The sequence below is a fragment of the Gossypium hirsutum genome, chromosome A05, assembly GCF_007990345.1.
Source record: "Gossypium hirsutum isolate 1008001.06 chromosome A05, Gossypium_hirsutum_v2.1, whole genome shotgun sequence".
NCBI lineage: Eukaryota > Viridiplantae > Streptophyta > Magnoliopsida > Malvales > Malvaceae > Gossypium > Gossypium hirsutum.
The window spans coordinates 23,791,792-23,815,832 of record NC_053428.1 but is presented as its reverse complement, the minus strand read 5'-3'; the positions used below and the strand labels follow the sequence as shown (position 1 = coordinate 23,815,832).

General features: G+C 34.7%; 3 protein-coding genes across 5 annotated transcripts; 2 read left to right on the top strand and 1 right to left on the bottom strand.

Annotated features, from left to right (window-relative positions):
- Window positions 1–4,310: 4,310 nt before the first annotated feature.
- Window positions 4,311–8,124, bottom strand: LOC107957924 (uncharacterized protein At4g37920). Of its 2 annotated transcripts, none has more exons than XM_041114026.1 (6): window positions 8,110–8,124; window positions 6,666–7,084; window positions 6,170–6,338; window positions 5,710–5,954; window positions 5,100–5,287; window positions 4,311–4,809 (listed from the first exon to the last, which is right to left on the bottom strand). In XM_041114026.1, exons 2-6 carry the CDS (start codon window positions 6,867–6,869, stop codon window positions 4,650–4,652), a joined length of 966 nt encoding a protein of 321 aa, XP_040969960.1. In that variant the 5' UTR covers window positions 6,870–7,084; window positions 8,110–8,124; the 3' UTR covers window positions 4,311–4,649. The 2 variants fall into 2 exon arrangements, with proteins under 2 accessions (XP_040969960.1, XP_016749040.1); XM_016893551.2 differs by lacking the exon at window positions 8,110–8,124 and adding an exon at window positions 7,451–7,664.
- LOC107957923 (pentatricopeptide repeat-containing protein At4g18520, chloroplastic) lies at window positions 7,900–10,118 on the top strand. Its single transcript, XM_016893550.2, has one exon. It carries the CDS (start codon window positions 7,900–7,902, stop codon window positions 9,760–9,762), a length of 1,863 nt encoding a protein of 620 aa, XP_016749039.2. The 3' UTR covers window positions 9,763–10,118.
- Window positions 10,119–11,444: 1,326 nt separating this feature from the next.
- LOC107957922 (uncharacterized) lies at window positions 11,445–16,931 on the top strand. Of its 2 annotated transcripts, none has more exons than XM_016893548.2 (7): window positions 11,445–11,690; window positions 12,362–13,625; window positions 14,253–14,308; window positions 14,400–14,633; window positions 14,739–15,030; window positions 15,492–15,688; window positions 16,609–16,931. In XM_016893548.2, the coding sequence occupies exons 2-7, from the start codon at window positions 12,492–12,494 to the stop codon at window positions 16,760–16,762; spliced, it is 2,067 nt and encodes a 688-aa protein (XP_016749037.2). In that variant the 5' UTR covers window positions 11,445–11,690; window positions 12,362–12,491; the 3' UTR covers window positions 16,763–16,931. The 2 variants fall into 2 exon arrangements, with proteins under 2 accessions (XP_016749037.2, XP_016749038.2); XM_016893549.2 differs by having other exon boundaries at window positions 11,514–11,690; window positions 12,449–13,625.
- The last annotated feature ends 7,110 nt before the right edge of the window (window positions 16,932–24,041 follow it).

Here is a 24,041-nt window from a genome sequence, read left to right as displayed (position 1 = left end):
CACATGGAGAAGCTCAGCATTTTATGTTCGGGGAATTAAAATGGATACCGCAGCTCTTCACGAGGATTTCGACTTGTTCTTCAAAGCGGCCACCACAACTTGAATCAATTCTCCATCATGAGAAACAAATAAATGAATTTATATAATAATTAATTTACCTTTTCTTCATAAATTACTTAAAATAAATGAATAAAAAACTTAACTATTACTACAATATTCTCAAAAAAGAAAAAAAAAAGAAGCAGCCCCAAATAGGATGAAAAAGGCATCAATAATAGACTATTAATGGAATCCAATTCCAAAATACGAACCACCCAAAGAAAATAGTAATAAATGAACAAAAACTTGTTCATTTCTCCTGTTTTGAATTTTGAAGGTATTTTTTCTCCTTTTTTTTTTCTCCCATGTGTTTCATCACCCTTAAACATTGACTCAAAAAACACTAATGTTTTTGTAGCAAAAAACAAGTGTTGGATCTAAACAAACAAGTGTCTTTCTCTTTTTAGAAACTTTTCCTTTCCTATACTTTCAACCGCCCCTTCCCACTCTTAACTTTGTCTTGTTTTCTTTCTTACATTTTCCTCCCATTTCCTGGAAAATTTTTCCGAGCTCCCTAGAATTTCTCAGGTATGAAGCTTTTTTTTTTGTCGTTTTCTTTTAATTAACGTTAACTGTTTAATATGCTATCCTCTATCTCTTGTCTTATTTACATAATTTCGAACCAATCTCTGTAGATCTGACGGCTGAGATGACAGGTATCAGATCTAACGGTAGTATGGTTGATTGATGTTATTGTTTTTTGTCCCTAGGTTTAATTTTTTCTTCCCTTGTGCCGTACAAATGGAGACCAAAGAAGGTTATAGCGAATTGATGGTTAAGTTTAACCATGGTTTGCTAATGTGCGCGTGGTGGGGAACCGTACTCACCCTACTCGCCTCCTCAGCTACGTTTCAAGCTCTTGCTTTTCCACCTCAAGTAAGGGTTGGTTCTTTTTAGGTTTCTATTTTTATTTTTTATTTTTGGTGATTGCTAACTTGCGCTGCTGGTGTGGGTGAAGCGCACAATGTGCGGAACTGAAATAGAAAACATAGATTCTGTTTTACGTAAAATTATGTTGAGTTCCGGGGATTTGATTCCTTGTCGGCCCACCAATATATATAAATATTAAATAAAGCGTTCAAACCTCCCCCAATAAAAAATGGGTAGTACCATGCTCACAGTTCCTCAATTCCTATTGGACTCACGGACAGTGAGTTACTATATTATTTCTTATTTTAAATTTGTATAATTAGTAATTATTAATATATTTTTAAAAAATAAAATTTAAACCTTGACTAGGATAACCCTTAAATTTTAAATACTAAATATTAAATCTAAAAAATAAATTTATATTTTTATAAAATTATAAACTATAAATCTTGAATCCTAAAAGTCTATACCAACTTTAAACCTTAAAAAGCTAAATCCTAACCTTCCATTCTAAAACAAAATTAAACCTATGGCTAGAAATGGTTTGTAAGTCATAAAGGCTTTCATTAAAAATATATTAATCCTTATTTATTAAGGGTTTATTTATAGATTTGCCTTTGAAAAATTGCCTAGTGATTCAGTTTGAGTTTAATTATTTGTAATTACGCATGTGTGGTATGTTTAGATAACCATTACTAAATTAAATGTAACTAGAACACCTCAATCATGCACTCCAATTCTTAAGAAAAGGGGAGTATTGGAGTACTTATGCGGGTAATTACAAACAACCATACTATAATCTAATTATTTTATAACTTTTCAATTATGTCCTATATTTTTTAAGTTTAAAAAGTTACTTTTTATATAATAATAGTATTTTAATTTTAAAAAATATCTATAATTATATGTTATTTTTCTAATCTTGTTAATAATTTTAAAAATTTATTGACAAAAGATAATTTATCATATATTTTGATATACTAAATAATTAACTAAATTACATAGTATTTATTATAAAATATTTATACTAATTTTAACTAATTGCATAATATTTATTATTAATTATTAATATTTGGGCAAAGACCATTTGATTATAACAAGTATATGCTTAGTGTCAAAGTATAGCTCAACAAATATGAAATTCTAGAGTAATTAGATAAATTTGTGTAGAATGTTTAATTATTATTATTAATTTTATTAATAATTGTATTATGAAATATTTTCTTGGAATAACATATTATATATTATGATTTGATTTTAAGTTTTGTTATTTGTATAGTAGTTTTTTTTCTTAAGTATTATTCATAATTTTGATAATAACTAATATTCTTTTTTCATTTAGAATTTAAAATTATGTAAATTTGTAATTATAATTTATATTACCAAACATGATATAGAGAATTATGACATAATTATACTCTTTGAGCCAAACATGTATAGGGAACTAGAATTCCTTATAATTACGTGAGGGTCTAATTGCTATCATAGTAATTTTTCAATTTGTAAAAGTAACACAAAACTCCCTGTACTATATAATGATTGCATTTTAGCGTCTCTATTAAAAAATGAGCAAATTAGCTATTGTATGTTAGATGAGTGAGGAAAACAATCCACCCGTTAAAATTTTTGTACTGTTAAATGTTTGTTTTAGTGTTTAGGTATAATAGTAAATTTAGCCCTCAACCTTTACACATTTATTCAATTTGATCCATACTCTTTTATTTGAAGTATATTAGAATGTTTCGAAACTAATAATGCCAGAGGATAAAAAAAAATCTTAGTAACAATTTTTTAAAAAATCAATTGAACCCTTTTAAAATTAAAAAAAAATTAAAAATATAAAAATTATAAACAAAATTTATAAAAAAAGTTTAAATTATAATTTTTTTATTAATAAATAACAACAGCGACCTATTAAAATCTAGCATTTATAAGATTTTTTTTAAAAAAATTGACCCCTAATCTTTTATTGAAACTGAAATTTTTTCGTAATCTAAATTTAGAGACTAAAGTAAAAAAAGTTACAAAAATTTTAAACTAATATGAAAAGAATTTCAAGAAAAATTGCTAAGTTGAAGATTAAATGTAAGAAAAATTGGTTAGTCGAGTACCGATATAAGAAAAAAACTCCCAATTTCTATTTAAAGCAACTAAAATCATTTTGACGCCAAAAACGACATCTTTTTTACTAATATTTTATTCGTGTATATAGAAAATGTTAACTTCACATTGAATTCAATTGCTTTATAGAATTAATTTAAAAATTAGTATTCAGTGGTTTTAATTTTCTAATCTACTATTTGTTATTGTATATTGAGAAGTATTCATCTTTCTGTTTGTGGAGTTTCATATTTCAATGTAGTAGATTCAATAATTTGTCATAAATTAATATGCATGTAAGAAGAAACTTGGGTTGGGTTCTGCATGACCATGGGTGAAAAGCTAATTCCCGTTTTAGTCATTTTACAATGGGAGTATTTCGTTTTGTGGGGTTTGTAATTTGTTGGTTTCAATATATTTTCATGGTGCAATTGTCAAGCATACGTGATAATTAGCTTAGATTGTTGTAATAGTTTCAGAATCTGGTTGAACTGTTGATGGTAAACCCAGAAGGTGAAAAGCAAGAAAGTGATTTGGGTGGACATAGATATGAAGCGATAGTTGATGCTGAGGAAGATGGAGATGAAGACGAAGATGAAGACATTGATAATGATGGACCCGGAGAAGACAATGAAGAAGGAGACCCTTCTGATGGTGAAGATCATGGGAACAATTCCAATGACCAAAATGGCAACTCCAACAAGGAAATTGGTGGTGGAGAGGCTGATGGAGCAGGGGAAGAAGAGAACGGAGAGGAAGAAGAAGGTGAAAATGTGGATGATGAGCCGGAAGACGAGGATGAGGACGATGGTGATGGTGACGACAATGAAGGCAATGATGATGAGGAAGAAAAAGAAACTGTAGAAGATGAAGAGCCTGAAAATGAAGACGAAGATGAAGAAGAATCGATTCAGCCACCAAAGAAGAGGAAGAAGTAATCATTTACAGATTCTAAGACCTTTTTTTTTGGTGTTCAACTTCAATAATTCAAGCCTAAGTTTCTTAAGAATTAAGAGCTGACCACAGTTTTTACCTAAACTTATAACATGTGGGACAAGTCACAAGAGTTAATGGCTTCTAATTTAGTTCATAAATGCTCTTTACAGAGAACTTTGAACCTTTATAATTTTGTGTTACTTTATTAGAAAAAAATGAAATCGCATTATGGCAATTAATTTTATTGAAATATTGTTAAATTAATATTTAATATGAAATCAAGGTATATTTGCCAGTAATTCATGTAACATCTGATTAACAAGTTCTAATATTAAGAAAAAGAAAAGAAAATTATGGGACCACAACAAGATCAATCTCTGCAGGAGATCATTGGCACCTTGTATGTTTGAACATTCACACCTAAAGACTATTCTTCTTCTATTGCCAATTTTTGTTGTGAAGTAACTCTACTTTGATGCTTTCGGGTACGGGCAGTATTACTGCTTGAGCTATGAACCAACCCGAAATTTAGAGTTATCACACCTATATATATTCAGATTCTCAATCAAGGTAGAGATTAAAGATTATGATTTCTGGACCAAGAAATATACGTAAAGCTATTCAAAGTACGACTTAGCTCCACGTCACATGAAGTTTTTCTCCACAATCTTTATCAACTCCTCCAGCTTTTCAATTATCTTCGGATTCATCAAATCTCTAGCTTCCCTTAAGAGAGTGCCTTCATGGCTGAAATTATAAGCATCCACCACAGCTCTCATCATGGTATGAAGCTTCTCCGGAGTCCTAAAATTTCATTACAATGAGTTAAATGAAGGAACAAACTTACGCGCAAAAGAGGATGACACAAAATTTAAACGATGTTTGGTTTAGGCAAATAGCAGGACACCAGAGTAACTATCAAATCCTTTCCTGGGATAACTACCAACCTAACTCATCATTTGCACCTGAAACTATAAAAAGCAGGACCCGGAAGGCTGGACGATTGACTTGAAAGATTAAGCCAATGCATTGTAAGCCTAATTCCTAGATGGTACTAAATTCTGATAAAAATCAAGTCAGAGCAAAAGACATACGTGTAAAGGTTGTCCATATCGCTCCCTTCAAGTTCTTCTCCAGGTGAAAAGGCATCGTTTAGGGCACACAGTCGCTCCTCAGGATCCTCAATTGTAAGAAGGTACTTCACAATTCTAATCTCTTTTGGAAGGAGCCTCTGTAGATTACCTCTAGCAGTCATATACAAGTGGTACAATATATCTTTTACCTGCAATTGAGATGATAACTTGGTAAGACATCTTACAGCAGCACTCCAAAACATAGGAATTTATCGTAAAGTTAATTTTTTTTCTAAAACCATCGGCTGATGATGCTTAAATTAGCAATCCTACTGAAAATTTTAATGCTTATCAAAAGGAACACATCAGTTGGCTTCCCCACAAATGACTATATGGTTGTACTTCTAAAATTAGTTCCGCTCTTTACTAGAATGCCAAAATGAATAATCCCTTTTCCCTTCATCCCCAACCTAGTAATCATTCCATTAATTTATAAGAATATCATCATAGGGTTCTTCTAGGTGCAGTCACCCTGAGTCACAAAACAAGAACTACATCTAGTTGACCATCGCATCATACGATTTATAGAGCAGGTGGAGGGCTTTTTCCTCCCTGAAGTCAGCAACAGTACCTCATCTTTCGTCATGTTAGATTCCTTGGCAGCTGACCAAGCTTTAGTGATCATTAGCACCAATGCTGAGTCAAGTTGGTTTTTCTCAGCCAAACTATCAATCTTCCGGCAAGCAACATCTAGAGAGGGTGAATTGATGATATCTTGGAATTTCAACTCTGCTGCATTAAGTGCCTCAACGTTTTCAGCAGCAGTATCATAAGCTTGTACAGCAGCCAAGCAAGTATTCCCAAGCTTTGACAGAGCTGTCAAGTATAAACAAATAAATGAAGGAATAAGGTCGGGAAGGCATATGGTTAACAAGTATATGAACTAAAAGTTCTGATCTCAAGCCATGCAACTCACCACACAGCTTATTTTGTTAGGCATATAGTTTAAACTGGCACACGATACTAAACATTCATACTAATAATTATCAATAAGGTTTTGATAATTAAATTATTCAATCATACTGCCTTACCATTTTGTTCAGTTGGATTGTCATAATATGATTCTGCTACAGTATGGATATGCACAAAGAATTCTTTTGTAAAATCTTTACGACGTCTAGCAACAATTTCACTAATCTCAGATGGTGAACCCTTGATCACTTCAAGAAGTTCGTTGTGTCTTTGAACATCGTCATCAATCTGTATAACAAGAATCACCATGACATCAGCATGAACTTGAAAATAAGAACAGTATGCATCAGACATGCCTCAACTATTAAAGCCATATGACTAACATGCCATCCAAAGAGAATAAGAAATTCGATTCCTAGGAATCTTCACTGCACATGGATCTGTTCAGCATGTCAGCATCATAAAAGCAGGTAGATTTCTCTCCCTTGTTCGTACTCTCTTTATAATCAATCTAGAATTAATCATGAGCAGCTAGACAATTCTCCAGATTCAAATATCTCATACAAAAAACTGATATTGATTGCAAAAGATTATAATTATAATCAAATAACATACCTCTTTCAATTTCCTTCCAAGTCGAAGAAGCTTATGCTTCATTCCAGGATCACCTTCAACATCAGCTCGTTCCTGACAACGCTGAAAGAAATGAGGTCGGATGTTGTTCCATTCCTTACTGAAAGCAAGTAATCTTCTCCAATCAGTTGGCGTAGGCTTGTCAACCAAGAAAACCTCAATTAACTTGTCACACACTCTGATCATTTTACCGCTATCCAACCCCTCAACATTACCTTTATCACCATCATTTTCCCCATCTCCGGTCACCTCATCATTAATTACCGAGGAACCGGCAGAATCTGAATCTGAAATCTTCTCTTCATCACAATTATTTGGCACCGCAGTTTTATCACCAACAACAGCCGCAAGAGAAAACCGCTGCTGCCCGCTTACCCGATTAACACCCAATGCAGAATAACCTGCCCATGAGAACTATCTGTTAAAGACAAATGGCCTAAAAATAATATATGCATCTCTGCAAGCACCAAAGAAGCTCCTAACAAACAATGCTTTCCCAAATAATCATGCTAGAAGAAGTTCCCAATTTTCTTACTTCAAACGAAAAGAACTTAAAACAAAAAAAAAAAAAAGAAAAAGAAAAGATAAAGCTAATCATCATAGAATACTTCAGCTATAGCACTTAATTATTATTAACGTATTCAATTCCAGGTTGAACCATTATTTACGCAGGAAGGCAGCGCGGGAAAGAGAGATAAATACAGTGAATAAAACGCTAAATTAATAACCTTTAGCTGCAAATTATTAGGTAAAAAAGAGTAACTTACTTAAGAACTTTGAAGACAAACAACGAATCCCAGGTGAATTTGAACTTTTACAGGAAGGAAGTAAAGCTAAAGAAGATTCAAATTTTGTGGCTTTAGAAGATTTTAATCTTACTGGAAATATAGAACAAACTTGAAAACTTGCACAAGCCAATTCCATGGAAAGAAAAAGATTAAATTTTTAACTTTGTAAGTTTATAGCAGGAACCAATTTAAGAAGGTTTTTGGCAGGGGGTTCTAGAATAAGGTTTTAGCGACCGGCAAAGAAGTGATATTGTGCAGAGGTTGCAACCTGCAAGACGATGTCGTTTTGCTGGCTTAGTGGCAAAATGGTCTTTTATCCGATGGAGTTTTTGAAAGCCTCGGGATTTAACAAAAACAAGAGCTTAAACTTCGGGAAACTGGGTTCTGTTTTCCGCCGGGAGTTTTGAAGAAATCCAAAGATATAGCTGATGCTTTCGTTAACGGTGATTTCACCCCAAGTGGCGCACTTTCAATGGCCTTCCTTTTTCACTATTCAAAGTCCATCATTTCATTATTCGAATTCCAAAAACGAGTCCAGACCAAGAATCACCAAAAACCCACCCCAATTTTCTTGTTTTTCTTCCAAAGATTCATGTTTTCTACCCGAATTCGATGATTTAACCAGTATTTCAACTTACCATGAAGACCCAGATGCTGGTTTTAGGGATAGAACCCGACCGTTGGTTAGTCGAAATGTCGGTTCTGATGAGCTGGCAGCTTTGCTTCAATCTTGTAGCAATGGCAGACAAGTTAGGAGAGTCCATGCGGTTGTTTTGAAGCGTTTAGGGAACCCAGTGACCTATGTTGAGAATAATTTGATAAGTTCGTATTTAAAATTTGGGAAGCTAGTGGAAGCTCGAAAGGTGTTTGATAATATGGCTGAAAGAAATGTCGTCAGTTGGACAGCAATGATTAATGGGTACTCCAAATTGGGTTTTGATGATGAAGCTTTGAGGTTGTTTTGGGATTCGATATCATGTGGGGTTCAAGGGAACAGGAAGATGCTTGTTTGTTTGATGAATTTGTGTAGTAGGCGGGCGGATTTTGAGTTAGGCAGACAAATTCATGGGTGTTTCCTGAAAGCGAATTGTAGGAACTTGATTGTGGATAGTGCTGTTACTTATTTTTATGCACAATGTGGGGAGTTGTCAAGGGCTTTTCAAGTGTTTCATGGGATGGCAGAAAAGGATGTGGTTTGTTGGACAGCTATGATAACTGCTTGCTCCCAACAAGGATATGCGGAGGAGGCTTTCTCGTTGTTTTCGAGAATGCTAAGTGATGGTTTTTGGCCTAATGAGTTCACCGTTTGCAGTGTTTTGAAGGCTTGTGGAGAGCAAAAGGCATTGAGACCAGGTAGACAATTACATGGTGCCATAATAAAAAAGATGTTCAAAAATGATGTTTTCTTAGGGTCTTCTCTTGTGGACATGTATGCAAAATGCGGGGAGGTAGTAGATGCTAGGATTGTGTTTAACGGGATGAGTAGTAGAAATACGGTTACCTGGACTTCTATTATAGCAGGGTATGCTAGGAAGGGTCTTGGTGAGGATGCCATTAGTCTTTTTCGAGTAATGAAGAGTCGAAATATTATTGCTAATAACTTGACCATCGTAAGCATACTTAGGGCTTGTGGTTCAGTTGTGGATTTACTTATGGGCAAGGAAGTCCACGCACAAATAGTAAAAAAATCTATCCAAAGGAATATGTACATAGGAAGCACTCTAGTATGGTTCTATTGTAAATGTGGGGAGTACGATGTTGCCTCCAAAGTCCTTCAACAGATGCCGCTGAGGGATGTTGTCTCGTGGACTGCCATGATTTCTGGCTGTGCAAGCGTAGGGCATGAGGCTGAGGCTCTTGATTTTTTGAAAGAAATGATGGAGGAGGGTGTAGAACCTAACTCTTTTACCTATTCTTCAGCTTTGAAAGCATGTGCTAAGCTTGGAGCTGTTACAAAAGGGAAGTTAATTCACTCCTTCGCAAATAAAACTCCTGCCTTTTCTAATGTCTTCGTGGGCAGTGCATTGATCCATATGTATGCGAAATGCGGTTTTGTAGCGGAGGCTTCTCGTGTTTTTGACAGCATGCCAGAAAGGAATTTGGTTTCGTGGAAGGCCATGATCATGGGTTATGCAAGAAACGGGCTATGTCGAGAAGCTTTGCAACTCATGTATCGGATGGAAGCAGAAGGTTTTGAGGTGGATGATTACATCCTCGCTACGGTTCTTAGTGCATGCGGAGATATTGAATTGGATGAAGGTCCTTCATCGGAAATATTAGTGGTGACCTAATTGTCTTAGGCATGGAGTTGCAATTGTCAAAATTATTTCTTTTCACTGCAGCGTGTATGTATCATATATGCGATGGACAAGGAAAAAATAACAGTTAAAACGAAAATCGCTATGCTGTTATGCAGTTACGCCATTGCCTGCCCCTATTGTATTAAGAAAGGCATGCCGGTGCTGTTTCCTTCCGAGCTTCAAAAAATGTCACAAGCTTTTCTATCATGCTGTGCTGAGCACTGAATATCACTCCGGCAACAGGTACATATAGGTAGTTATGTTCTTTGTAAACACCATGTAAATCTAGTTCATACTCACAAACTTTAAAAAAAAGAAAAAGAAAGATGATGTCTTACTTATCCTTATTTTCTGTGCTGCTCTTATTTGTCATGTTAAATAACTTTTCCCCTGGGCGAACCCGTGCATCTTCCTTCGTTTTCGTACGAATTTTGAATTATATACGAGTAGAAATCAAGTATATGTTCTCCTTCGTTTATAACATTACTGCATTGGATACCTCTTCAAGGGCCAATGTTAAGCAGTCTGCTTTTTCATGTAATCGTCACATGCAATGCCTGGAAAACGGATAGGAACATGTCATGCAGCCATTGCAGTCAACGTGTTTGATAAGATATTTACAATCTACAGCTTCATATTGCTTGGTAAATCCAATCTGTTCGTGTAATCCAAAGAAGACGTGTTAATAACTTAAAACGTTTGCATGATATGTGTCGTTGTCCTTGAAAGCTTCCACAACATGAAAGCAGTAAAATACGCAACAACTCAAAATCAAAAGTTGTGCTGTAGTTTTCAACGAGTTGAATAACGATTAGTATTAGTATTTTATAGTTTACTAAATCCATTGATAGTGTTTTACATTTGAATTTTTTATTAAAACATTTAATATATGTACAATTTCATATTTAGGATCCTATTACATTAAATAAATTTTATTATGTCTGCGCAATTGAATGAAGGGTAAATTATACCCACTGTCGCTAAACTATTAGTAAATTTACATTTTGGTTACTTAAATTTAAAATTTTTTAAAATGGTTATTGAGCTATTCAAAACTTCTCATTTACGTCACTCAACTATTCGAAAATTTTTATTCAAGTTACTGAGCTATTAAGGTTTTTTTTTTTAAGTTCAGCTAGCGAACTTCAAGCTACAATTTGATGATTGGTATAGTGGATCAATACTCTTCGGCAAGTAGAAGAAGACAATTAATTTAAGATATAGAAGAAAAAAGCTACTTGAAATTTGGTCTGTAAAAAACTAAACTGTAAAAGAGAATATTAATGAGAGTTTACAATTATGCAAGCAATGTGAATAAAGAAAGCTATATAGTGACCATTTTAACAGTCTAGTGATTTGAACGAAAATTTTTAAATGGTTTAATTTTATAAAATTTTAAAGTTAAGTAATCGAAAAGTAAAATTAGTTTTCTAATCTTATATATAGCTTAGACTTGAGAGAGTCAAGCAAGGACCTTGGCTTCCCTTGAGTCCTTCGAATTAAATTATATTCGATTTAGCAATTTAGTCATCTTAATTCTTCCTCAATTTTAAAAAATGGAAACAATAAGGGATGGATTGGAAAGAAATCAAAAGTATTGGGTGTCCAAAATAAAGAAATAGGATAAGGGGGTCCTTAAGTCTAAAAAGACAAAAAAAAGATAGGCCCACGGATTTCCCGCTTGTCCCGACCGCCCGCCTCTGCTTCTGAAAATCATCCACCCTCCATTAATTGACTATTCTTTCCTTTTCAATTTTCAATTATAAGTTTCCTTTCAAAACATTAATACACCAAATTTGTAACTCCAAAGTTGATATATATATTAACTTAAATCTTTCTTTTTTGGTTCTGTAACTCTCTCCAGATCTTTTTTTCTTTTCTTTTATATTCACTGTTTTTTCTTCACTCTCTCTGGATCTGTAAGAGCTCTCTCTCTCTCTTATTTTCAGTTTTCATACTTCCCGTTATGATTAACTTGCAAAAATCCTATCGATAAAATTTCAGGGTTTATTATTATTATTTCTTTTTGGAGATTAAGTTGTGTGGTAATTAAATGAAAACTTGATCAAGTGTTAAGGACTTAAAGATTTAATCTTTTTTGTTATTTAATTTTGGTCACAGATTCATTTCTCTGCTATTTTTTTCTTTGACTTTCATTGTTCATAATATTACTACTTCTTCCATCATGGAGGATTTAGGTTGACCGGTTCTTTTGACTAGGAATGGTCGAAAACTAAAGCTTCAGGGCTTGACTTGCCGGATCACATCTAGTGCTTTGAAACAATTTCTTATTATGGATTTCATCTAGTGTTTTGGTTTAATATACTGGATTATGTTCATATTTCTGAAAATCAATGAATAAGAGCCTATATACAACAGATTATTTTGTTCCCTTTTTTGTTACATTTTTCCTGTTTAAATAGCCAAAGAGTGAAAAATGGAGATCCTATTGTTTGTTAGGCAGTTTTGAAATGGATGTCTGCTTTCAAATATGACTCTGTTTATGGAAGTATAAGAGTCTTATATTCATTTTTCATCCGTAGTGGAATTGGTCTTCTGTTGAATTTGTCTATATGAAATGTCCTTGCAGGAACCTGGGAAGAGATCCTCGATGAAAAAGTTTAAGGGCCATGTTTTCACAAGTTGAATGACAATATTTATGTTTTTCTGACATTAGGGAAGAGGGTAACTCCAGTTACAAAAATATAACAGATCCTCCCATGGATGAAAAACCAGAGGGACATACTGATGGTATTCACAAAGAAGATCAGGGAAAACCTGTGGAGGTGGAGGAGATGCATAGTCTGAACATCAGCAAGGACGATGTTAATAAGTTAGAGGAGGGTAATAAAGAAGACAAAGATGACAAACATGCTGAACAAGGTGACAGGATGAATAAGGATGGGGATTTGGATTCCAAAGCTCAAGAAGAAGTGAACGAAACTACAAGAGAAGATCTTGCTGAGGAGGAACAAGAACCGGTCTTCGATGGAACAGAGGTTCCTGGGATGCAGGCTAATCGTTGTTCATCAACTCGTTCCTTGGATCCTGATCCAGAGGAAGAGGGGTCTGTGTGGCCTGAGAAAGCAGTGGCACTTAAGAATTTTGTTAAGGAAAAGGGTGCTGCAGTGACCAGTGTCCTGCGTCGGCTTTCTTTAAAAAGAGATGGAGTTGAACAGGCTAATGTTGATGTAGATAAGGACACTTCAGATTCTGCTAAACTTGGGGAGCAAGCTGCAATGTCTCCAAGGACTGCAGAAAGATCTGCTTGGAATCCCTTAAACTACATTAAGGTGTCACGTGATACCGATTCAGAAAGCAAAGCCGAGCAGGGGAAGAATAACATTGAAGAATCACTTCTACCTATTGCCACAAAAGGAAGAATTATATTGTATACAAGGTTAGGATGCCGAGATTGTAGAGAAGCTAGGTTATTTCTGCAAAGAAAAAGGCTTAGATATGTTGAGATCAACATTGATGTATACCCCAGTAGAAAGTTGGAGATAGAGAATGTCTCTGGATCTTGTGCCGTTCCTAAGGTCTTCTTTAATGAAGTAATGATTGGGGGTTTGAGTGAACTAAAAGGCTTAGATGAGTCCGGCAAGCTTGATGAGAAGATTGATTTTTTTATTTCTGAAGCACCGTCACCTGAAGCACCTTTACCACCTCTCCCTGTTGAAGATGATGTGTTCGATAATGGACCTGTTGACGAACTAGCTGTAATTGTTCAAAAAATGAAAGCAACTATTGTTGTTAAGGATCGGTTATACAAGATGCGCAGGTTCACTAATTGTTTTCTAGGTTCGGAAGCAGTAGATTTTCTATCTGAAGATCAGTACCTGGAAAGGGAAGAGGTTAGTTTGGATTTTTATTATGTTTTCCAAGACTGGTTTAGTGAATTTTATGTGATACTTATATAATCCACGGTCTTTGTCAACTGTTAGTATTATAGTTTTTCTCCATATGGGGTTATGACCAAACTTTCCTGAATCAGATCACTCTTTTACTTGCTTCCTACGGCAAATGCAAAGTTAAAAATGATATCTTCTCATGATAGTAGATGGCTTTCAGTTTAATCCTTGCATATTAAAAAATACTCTAGAGCCTACCTTTCACTGATATCATTCCAGTCTGATTAAAAGAAGCAACAGTGGACTTGATAGTTTCCATGATAAGTAGGCATATTGCGGATGCCAATTTTATCTTTAGCATTAATTCTTATGATACCGCATCATAACAGTTTTCTGAAAGTAATAATACATATTGCTATTTTTAACTTGTCTCTTTTTTCTTTATTCTCTTGTTGTTCTATTTTAAATGGGTGGTTTTGAGAGATTTTATCTGTTGTGTGATTTTTGTCGTTTCACTGGTAAAATCATAGTACCACTGCTTTTGAGTTAGAATTTGTGGTTTTGTGTGCTCTGTTTATACATGTTTAGATGCGGTTATGTATTTTTCTTTGTTCTTGCATTGTGGTATAGGCTGTTGAATTTGGGCAAAAGCTTGCCAGTGAGCACTTTTTCCGACATGTTCTTGAGTGAGTCCAACCTTCCCAGTTTATTTTGTTTTTGTGACCCTGTAATCTATCGTAGAAAATCCTTATTTTTTTCTGTGATGCTTTATAATAGTGAGAATCTTTTTGAGGATGGTGACCACTTGTATCGGTTCTTGGACCATGATCCTACTGTGTCATCTCAATGTCACAACATTCCAAGGGGTATAATTGAACTGAAGCCAAAGCCCATTGCTGAAATTGCATCAATGCTGAGGTTTTTGTCCTATGCTATTTTTGAAGCCTATGCATCAGAAGATGGAAGACATGTTGATTACAGAAGTATTCATGGAAGTGAGGAATTTGCAAGGTTTGATGCCTCTTAGTGTATGATATTGCTCACTCTAGTAACTTCAAAATTTTATGCATTTCTTTCAAATGCTCAAGTCTCCATTGTGAATGGAAAAAAATTTAGGTACTTAAGAATAGTTCAAGTGCTCCAAAGAGTGAAAGTTCAGGACATGCCAAGGGAGGAGAAGCTCGCTTTCTTCATAAATTTGTACAATATGATGGCTATCCATGCAATACTAGCGTGGGGTCATCCTGCTGGTCCATTGGAACGAAGGAAGCTGTTCGGAGACTTCAAGTATGTTGTTGGCGGGTGCACATATTCGCTTTCTTCCATTCAGAATGGCATTTTAAGGGGCAATCAAAGGCCACCATACAATCTTTTGAAACCATTTGGCGTAAAAGATAAACGATCACAGGTAAGACCATGGATAAAATTGATGCTTAATGTTTCATGATGATTCTAGCCACTGTGTTGGAGGCTAGCATTTCTGTGCTCACCTTATTACGTGGTTTACTGTTTTGTACCTTTTATTTGTTGGTGAAACTATGGAAATTAATTTAACCCTCAGAATTCTTTGCTCATTCCTAGAATTGGGTGTCCTTTTACTTTTTCCCATTGTTTCAGAAGGATGACCCAAAGGTTGTGCATATGAAGTGACCTCCCAATGCCCTACTGGGTTGTTGATTAGATTGACTTCACCATGCAGTTTTCTGCTGGGTAGTTAATTACGTTGACTTCAGGCTTGTAAGGGTGTAGCCTGAATAAGTGCTGTTAAAACATTTCATTATGGTACCGGAAAAAGAATTTCATCCTCAATAGTTGAATGCCTCGTGTGGAAATCCAACCTAGCTCATTCTGTGTTTTGTGTTTTTTCAGGTGCCTCTACCCTATCCCGAGCCTCTAATTCACTTTGCCCTGGTTTGCGGTACCCGGTCTGGGCCTGCTCTTCGATGCTACTCTCCTGGGAACATTGATAAAGAGCTGATGGACGCAGCACGGGATTTCTTAAGAGCTGGTGGCCTTATTGTTGATTTGAGTGGCAAGGTTGCATATGCCAGTAAGATCCTCAAATGGTAAGTTAATTTCAAGCACGTTCTTGGTGCACAAATTCATATTTCTTCCTAGAGACCTTTATTTTATGTTCAGGAGACAAAATAAGTTTTTAAAATTTTCACTAGACACATGCGTTGTACGCTAACAGGCATATGCAGAGCCACACTAACACACACATGCATGCACTCCAAAACTCATTGGCTCATTGGCATAGGCACAAGGGAATTTAAAAAAACTGCTGTTTTCATTGTAGCTTATATAATCTAATCATACAGAAATTCTTAGTGGTAGAATTATGAAAGCTTGGGTTGCCTAAGTTGGATTCAGAAGCTATAGAAATGCAGGAAAACCATATATGGCACTTCAAGCCATGATTAGTGTAAATTACAGCACTAACAATGCTTAATTTTCTAGTCGCCTGTTGCACACTTCTGTAATAATAATAATGCTTTGTTTAAAAAGAAAATGAAAAAGGGAGTTACAAGAGAAATATAGGGATGACAATTAGAAGTTACTGCATTTTTTTTTATATTTTATTTAGAAAGAGAGAGATACCAGAAAAGTGACTGGTTGATGAAGATTTAATTGAAATATGACCTAAATGACATCAATGTTATTGTCTTATTTAACTTTTTGGTAAATTCAAAATTGAGTTGGTAATAGTGGGTAGCAGTTAGAACCTCCCATTATATGTAAATATAGTTCACTTCAAAGATCAGCAAAAGATATGCAAGATTACCGTAACCTTTGCACCAAATACCAAGCTGTAGTAAATTGATAAATCTTCGAATTAGAAAAAGATGGATGATGGAATGCAAATGCATATGCATATGCCTTCTTTGGTTAATCAGAGATTTTCTAATTTAATAAGCTTGATTCTCATATACTTTTTTTCTGGAAAAGTTTAACTTAATGTTGCTTGCTAATAATCCACAAACAGGTATAGTGTTGATTTTGGGAAGAATGAAGTAGAGGTATTGAAACATGCCTCAAATTACTTGGAGCCAACTGACTCAGAAGCTCTGCTGGAGATTATTGCTGATGCTCAGTTGAAGGTGATATACCAGCCATATGATTGGAGATTGAACTGCTAGGGTTTGATTACTTTTTCCTACTCACTTGACAGATTCCCCTAATTTACTTGAGTTTAATGAGGGAAATATCTATTACTATGTCCTTGGAACTTGAATATACATGCAGCTTTATGTCAGTCAGGTTACAGTTTTAATCAAATAAAATACCAAAGTGCCTTAGGTTTTTTTTTTTTTCTTTGTCTCGTTGAATATTAAGAATTTCAATGTGATTGCTTTTACCCATTCTTTTTGGGTCCTTTATTCACCTCATACATAATCGTGATTGTCACTAATAAAAAAAGGAAGAACGAACACAATATTTTAGGTGGAAAATAAACTTAAATATATTAAATGTATAAATTCAAATCTTAAAAATAAAATCATAATTCGGGAATAAAATTATCTCTATAATTATTATGAAATTCTCATCAAAACTCATATGCGACTATGTTTTGTCGTCTTCAAGAAAAGCTCTTACTGATTGACATATCAAAACAGTGATACAATGACAATTTTAAATAGGTTTAGATTAGAGTTTTAATCATATCAAAATATTCTTGAAATAATTAGAGTCTAACTGAGAGAAAAAATTTTGCCTGCAGTCAAAAACGTGATTGCTTATGTGGAGAATACGTCGTGTCGTCGTGACGTCTCATGCATGCTCATCACAACGTCGGTGTTACCTTAAGTTGGGAGTTCGTCACATTGTCTTGACATCGGGCCTCTTTTGGCCCTTTTTCAGTTACTTGTTGATTCTCGTCTAAGGTCTCCACACATATATTTTGACATGGATATGGTGGTTGCGGGATTTATAATAAGTTACTCCAAAAAGTATTTGTTTAATCTTTTGTTTTATCAATATCCTTGAATCTTTAGTTAATTGCCTAAAGAAGAGCTCAAATAGGTAATGTTATAAATAAACAATGTGTCCGACAAATAGTTAATTAATATTTCGGTTTCTATTTGTTTATTAAGCTAAATAAATTAACATGAACAATATTTTAAGGCTCGTTTATTAAATTAACCGAATATGAACAAAATTTGTTTAGTTCATTTATGTTCATTTTGAAGCTTTTTTTAAAACTTGTTTATTATTTGGTTATTATATATTAATAAAATTTTTAATTGTGTGCTAATTTGATTTATTTGTAATATAATTATTAATCTTATATTTGATTATTGTATAGATAAAAATAATATATACATTTATTTATGGTTTATTATTCATTAACATTCTTCGTGAATATGTTTGACTTGTAATATAATTATTTACCTATTTCGACGCATAATTATAGTACAGTCTGCCACTTTTAAGAATTTTGACAAGTTAAATCCAGGCGCATAATGTATCCACCCATGTAGAATTTGAGGATTTCATCTCGGGATGTTTCTCAATTGAAGAAGAGTACGCCAATGGAAGAGTACGCCTCAGAATTTTGACTGAGCATGACATGCATATCAAGTGTATAAGAAAATTATGGAAAATTAGATCATTTTCAAAAGCACGCCTTATAAGAGTTACTGCCAAAAGTATGGTACGTACAATTTGCTCGAACACTGTGTAAGGTGCGTTCGGTAACGTGATTGGTTGGGAGTCAACTGAATAGATTGACTGGTCAAACTGCATCTGTACCAGATTTTCTTTTATATTTTTCTTGATTTTTGTAGGGCATTTAAGAGACAATTTTTTAATGCATTCGACACTTGTCAAAATCCACTAAGAGGAACTGAGTATATATATATGATAAGGAGGAAACATGGAGATGGTTTTTTCTACCTTCCGTTCTACGCTCTAGTTCTTCTTTTTAAACTTAAATATCCTGTTCTTCTTTGTTAAACTAGAAGCTAAGGTTTTTGGTTAATCGAGGGATGTTTCAACCTCCTGATAAGTTTGATAGTTCTGCATATTATGATTTTGGAAGAGTAAGAATGTTAAGAGACAAAAACAATTGGGTGTTAATAGGAGGCCTTGCATGAGAGTCGTTTGTAATTGTGATGTTAGTAAATTATCTGCAAATGGGATTTTAATGGAAGTTCCATAATCTTTTAAGCAGTTGTTGTTGCTGGTTCGGGTAGGATCATCGAAACATAAATTCTGAGTTGAAGTCTCAGGTGAGTCCCTAGCCTCAACCCTTGCATGTCATTCTAAATAGAATCTTCATATGATTGATGTTCATGTAATGTTGCATGTCTCCTAAAGTAATTGAACGAATGTGTAATACCCCTACCCGTATTCATTGTCGGAATAGGCTACGAGGCATTACCGGAGTTTACGAATTAATTTTTTTTTATATTCAATATAGCCCTTTTATAAATATCTAACCTTCCCTGTAATATTAAATCGAGACCAATCCACATCAACCAAATCAATTCAACATATTTTCATGATAGATTCATGCATTTATATAAGATAACGTCATCACATATCTATAACCAGGTTTGTTAACCATAATAATGGCTAACTTTACATTCATTTCACGTTAACATTTACTTTGTTAGCTTATACATGCCATTAATTTCCAAAATAAAGTTTCTTTATATACCGAAATCCTGAGGTTGACAGTGTGATGTGTCTCCGACCAAATCCGACCTCCGAGCTCTTAACACTATAAAACAGGGAAAAAGGAAACGGGGTAAACACTTTGTGCTTAGTAAGCTCATGTAACAAGAATTATACTTACCTAATATTTTCAATACAATACAATAAACATCCATATATCCATTTAATGCATTATTACCCTAATATGCACAAACTCAACATTCAAGTTAGTACAATAATTTCCATGTACCAATAATATATACTATGATTGATGAGCTCGTCAATACCATGATTTCCATTTCTTTGTTATTTTTCCATATTTATCCCGTTGAATTTCTTGGAATTTTTGATGGATTTTCAGAGGTACACTTTTAGTGTACAATTCCGGGTCCATCAATTCATTTTCATGTGCACACATATCCATTTCAGAGAGCACGCTCCCGCGAACCTCAACCTTGCAGCGGGATTACCAGCCCAGGCTAAATCCCCTGCAATATAAACTCATAGAGTATTGTCGAGATTACCAGTCCAGGCTAAATCCCCTACAACGACAATTACTCTAATGAGCTTGGATCTGAATTACCAGTCCAGGCTAAATTCAGACCCTAATTCGGATTACCCGTCCGGGCTAAATCCATTTTACACATATTTTTCGGGAGGGCTATATCAAGATAGGATCACCCGTCCGGGCTAGATCCTTTTTACCGTCAATTCCTTTTCAGAGATCCACCGAATTTTCCTTTCATTCAACCGGGATTTCTTCCCATTTTATCAAATATATCAATGTTTCATTAATTTTCATACAATGAACACTCAAATCATATTCACATCAATAACATACAATCTCAAGCATTTCAGAATATAATTCAAGTTACACGAACTTACCTTGATACTTGTTTGTAAACAGTAAAAATCTACTAATCCTGAACTTTTTCCTTTCCTCGATCTAGCTTCGTATTTGAATCTTCTGGATTTGGTGCAAAAATTATGAAATACCAGCTTAGAGAACCCTCCTATGGCGTTTTTAGCTGCTGAAATTGAAGAGAAATGAAGAAAAATCTAGATATTTCCTACTTAGTCCTAGTTTTATTTAGTTAATTTTGCAATATTCCAATTTTACCCTTAATTTATCAATTTTTCTGCTGATTTCATACCCTTGCCGTCCAGCCCAAATAAATTTTGGGTCTAATTGCCTTTTAAATCCTTTCTCATTAGACTCTTAAGCTATTTAATCACTCTAGCAACTTTTACACCTATTACAATTTAGTCATTTTCATTTAATTGACTACCCAAACATTAAAATTTCCTAACGAAATTTTAATACCACATTAATAACATTTCATAAATATTTATAAAATTATTTTCGACTCAGTTTTACGAGATAGAGGTCCCGATACCTTATTTTACCCAATTTCTTCAAAAATTTCTTTTTCTAACTAATCACTAAACCGATAAAATTTTCCTATCAATATTTTCATACGATTTTCCTATCATATAAATTTTCAAGCAAAAATATTGAAATAAATTTCTCTTAAATCGGATCTATGATTACGAAACCATTGTTTCGATAACCTTGAATTTAGGCCATTACAACTCTCCCCCCCTTTTAAGGATTTTCGTCCTCGAAAATCTTACCAGTAAAGAGGTTTGGGTATTGTTTCCTCATTGCCTCCTCCGGTTCCCATGTTGCTTCCTCAATCCCGTGCTTTTGCCACAATACTTTCACCAAATTTATCTTTTTATTTCTAAGCTCTTTTGTCTCTCGTGCCAATATCTTGACCGGTTCTTCACTGTAAGTCATATCCGGTTGAATCTCTACTTCTATCAGAGAAATAACATGTGAAGGATCTGATCGATATCGTCGTAACATAGATACATGAAAAACATTATGGATTCTATCAAGTTTCGATGGTAATGCCAATCGATAAGCGACCGGTCTAATTCTTTCTATGATTTCATAGGGCCCGATAAATCTTGGACTCAATTTACCCTTTCAACCGAATCGAAGAACTTTCTTCCAAGGAGACACTTTCAGAAATACCTTGTCACCGACTTGAAATTCAATCTCTTTTCGTTTAAGGTCGGCATATGATTTTTGACGATCGGAAGCTGCTTTTAGACTATCTCGAATAACCTTTACTTTTTCTTCTGTTTCCCGGATCAAATCAACCCCATGTATCTTCTTTTCACTGAGCTCTGTCCAATATAACGGTGTTCTACATTTTCTACCATACAAAGCTTCATACGGAGCCATTTTAATACTAGACTGATAACTGTTATTGTAAGAAAATTCAATCAAAGGTAGATACCTCTCCTAATTACCTTTAAACTCTAGTATACAACATCGGAGCATATCTTCCAATACTTGAATTACATGCTCAGATTGACCATCTGTCTGAGGATGAAATGCAGTGCTGAAATACAACTGAGTACCCAAGGCTTCTTGCAATTTGTCCTAGAAACGAGACGTAAATCGGGGATCTCTATCTGATATAATGGAGACAGGTACTCCATGTAACCTGACAATCTTAGATATGTACAGTTCAGCTAGTTTATCTAAAGAATAATCCATACGTACCGAAATAAAGTGAGCTGACTTTGTTAATCGATCAACAATCACCCAAATAGCATCTTTTTTCCTCGGAGACAAAGGTAGCCCCGATACAAAATCCATAGTGATTCTTTCCCATTTCCATTTCGGTATAGTGATTGGCTGAAGTAACCCCGAAGGTACCTGATGTTCAGCTTTAACTTGTTGACATATTAAACACATTGATACAAACTTAGAGATATCACGTTTCATTCCCGACCACCAGTACATCTTTTTCAGATCATTATACATTTTATTACTCCCCGGATGTACAGACATAGTACTACTGTGGGACTCGCGTAGAATCTTCTGTATGAGCTCTGAATTCTGAGGTACACATACCCTACCTCTGAATAATAAACAATCATCAGAACCAATCTGAAATTCAGAATCATTACCTGACTCACACTGTGCCCGTTTAACCTGTAACTTCTCATCATTCTTCTGAGCTTCACATATTTGCTATAAAAATGTCGGTTTAGCTCTCAATTCAGCTAGGATTGAACCATCATCAGTCAATGATAACCGGGTATTCATAGCTCGTAAAGAAAATAGAGATTTCCGGCTCAAAGCATCAGCTACAACATTAGCCTTACCCAGATGGTAATCAATAATCAAATCATAGTCCTTTATCAGTTCAAGCCACCTGCGCTGTCTCAAATTTAAAATCTTTCTGTGTCATCAAATATTTTAAGCTTTTATGATCAGTATAAATATGACATTTCTCACCATACAAGTAATGCCGCCATATCTTCAGCGCAAATACAATAGCAGCTAATTCAAGATCATGTACTGGGTAATTTCTTTCATGTGGTTTAAGTTGTCTTGAAGCATAGGCTATTACTTTACCTTCTTGCATTAAAACCCAACTTAAACCATTTAATGAGGCATCACTGTAAATAACAAATTCCTTAACCGGTTCAGGCTGTACTAATACAGGTGCTTTCGTTAATAGGTCTTTCAATCGGTTAAAACTTTGTTGACATTCATCAGTCCACTCGAACTTTACATCTTTCTGCAATAATCGAGTCATTGGAGAAGCTATCATAGAGAATCCCTGTACAAACCTCCGATAATAACCAGCTAAACCCAAGAAACTTCTAACTTCAGATACATTCTTCGGTGGACTCCAATTGACAATAGCTGAGATTTTACTTGGATCTACCCTGATGCATTCGGCAGATACAATGTGTCCAAGAAAACCCACTTCTCGAAGCCAAAATTCATATTTACTGAATTTAGCATACAACTGCTTCTCTCGTAGAATTTGTAACACAATTCTCAAATGTTCTGCATGTTCTTCTTCATCCCGAGAATAAACCAAAATATCATCAATGAATACTACTACAAATCTGTCTAAGTACGGTCTGAATATCCGGTTCATCAAATCCTTGAATACTGCAGGTGCATTAGTTAGCCCAAACGGCATAATTAGAAACTCATAATGCCCGTACCTAGTTCTAAAGGCTGTTTTTGGCACATCTGACTCCTTTACCCGTAACTGATAATAACCTGATCGAAGATCAATCTTTGAAAACATAGTAGCACCTTTCAACTGATCAAATAAATCATCAATCCGGGGTAACGGGTACTTATTCTTTATGGTTACTTTATTAAGCTGCCGGTAGTCGATACACAATCTCAAAGACCCATCTTTATTTTTCACAAACAGAACCGGAGCACCCCAAGGTGAATGACTCGGTCGGACAAAACCCCTGTCAACAAGCTCTTGCAACTGTGTCTTTAACTCTTTTAATTCTATAGGAGTCATCCGGTACGGAGCTATAGAGATTAGAGTAGTTCCCGGAATCAAATCTATATAAAATTCCACTTCTCTTTCTGGTGGCAATCCTGGTAATTCTTTTGGAAACATATCGGAAAATTCACATACCACTGGAACTGCTTGTATCTTTGACTCAGATACCTTGGTGTCGAGTACATAAGCCAAGTAAGCATCATACCCCTTTTTGACATACCTCTGTGCTGCCATTACTGAAATCATATCAGATAACCCCTCTGTCTGATCAGATTTAACCCGGAGCAACTCACCATTCTGACATTTTAGCACAATATATTTTTGTTTACAATTTACTACCGCATCATGCTGGGTTAACCAATCCATACCCAATATCACGTCAAATTTATCAAATGGCAATAACATCAAATCAGTC

What these genes read in the sequence shown, in the direction of transcription:
- LOC107957924 (XM_016893551.2), bottom strand. Translation starts at nt 7,607, where the DNA reads ATGGAATTGGCTTGTGCAAGTTTTCAAGTTTGTTCTATATTTCCAGTA. An exon ending in TTTGTCTTCAAAGTTCTTAA is followed by an intron (nt 7,085 to 7,450) that starts GTAAGTTACTCT and finishes TCTCATGGGCAG; the next exon opens with GTTATTCTGCATTGGGTGTT. An exon ending in TTGGAAGGAAATTGAAAGAG is followed by an intron (nt 6,339 to 6,665) that starts GTATGTTATTTG and finishes CTTGTTATACAG; the next exon opens with ATTGATGACGATGTTCAAAG.
- LOC107957922 (XM_016893548.2), top strand. Translation starts at nt 12,492, where the DNA reads ATGGATGAAAAACCAGAGGGACATACTGATGGTATTCACAAAGAAGAT. An exon ending in AGTACCTGGAAAGGGAAGAG is followed by an intron (nt 13,626 to 14,252) that starts GTTAGTTTGGAT and finishes ATTGTGGTATAG; the next exon opens with GCTGTTGAATTTGGGCAAAA. An exon ending in TAAAAGATAAACGATCACAG is followed by an intron (nt 15,031 to 15,491) that starts GTAAGACCATGG and finishes GTGTTTTTTCAG; the next exon opens with GTGCCTCTACCCTATCCCGA.
- LOC107957923 (XM_016893550.2), top strand. Translation starts at nt 7,900, where the DNA reads ATGCTTTCGTTAACGGTGATTTCACCCCAAGTGGCGCACTTTCAATGG.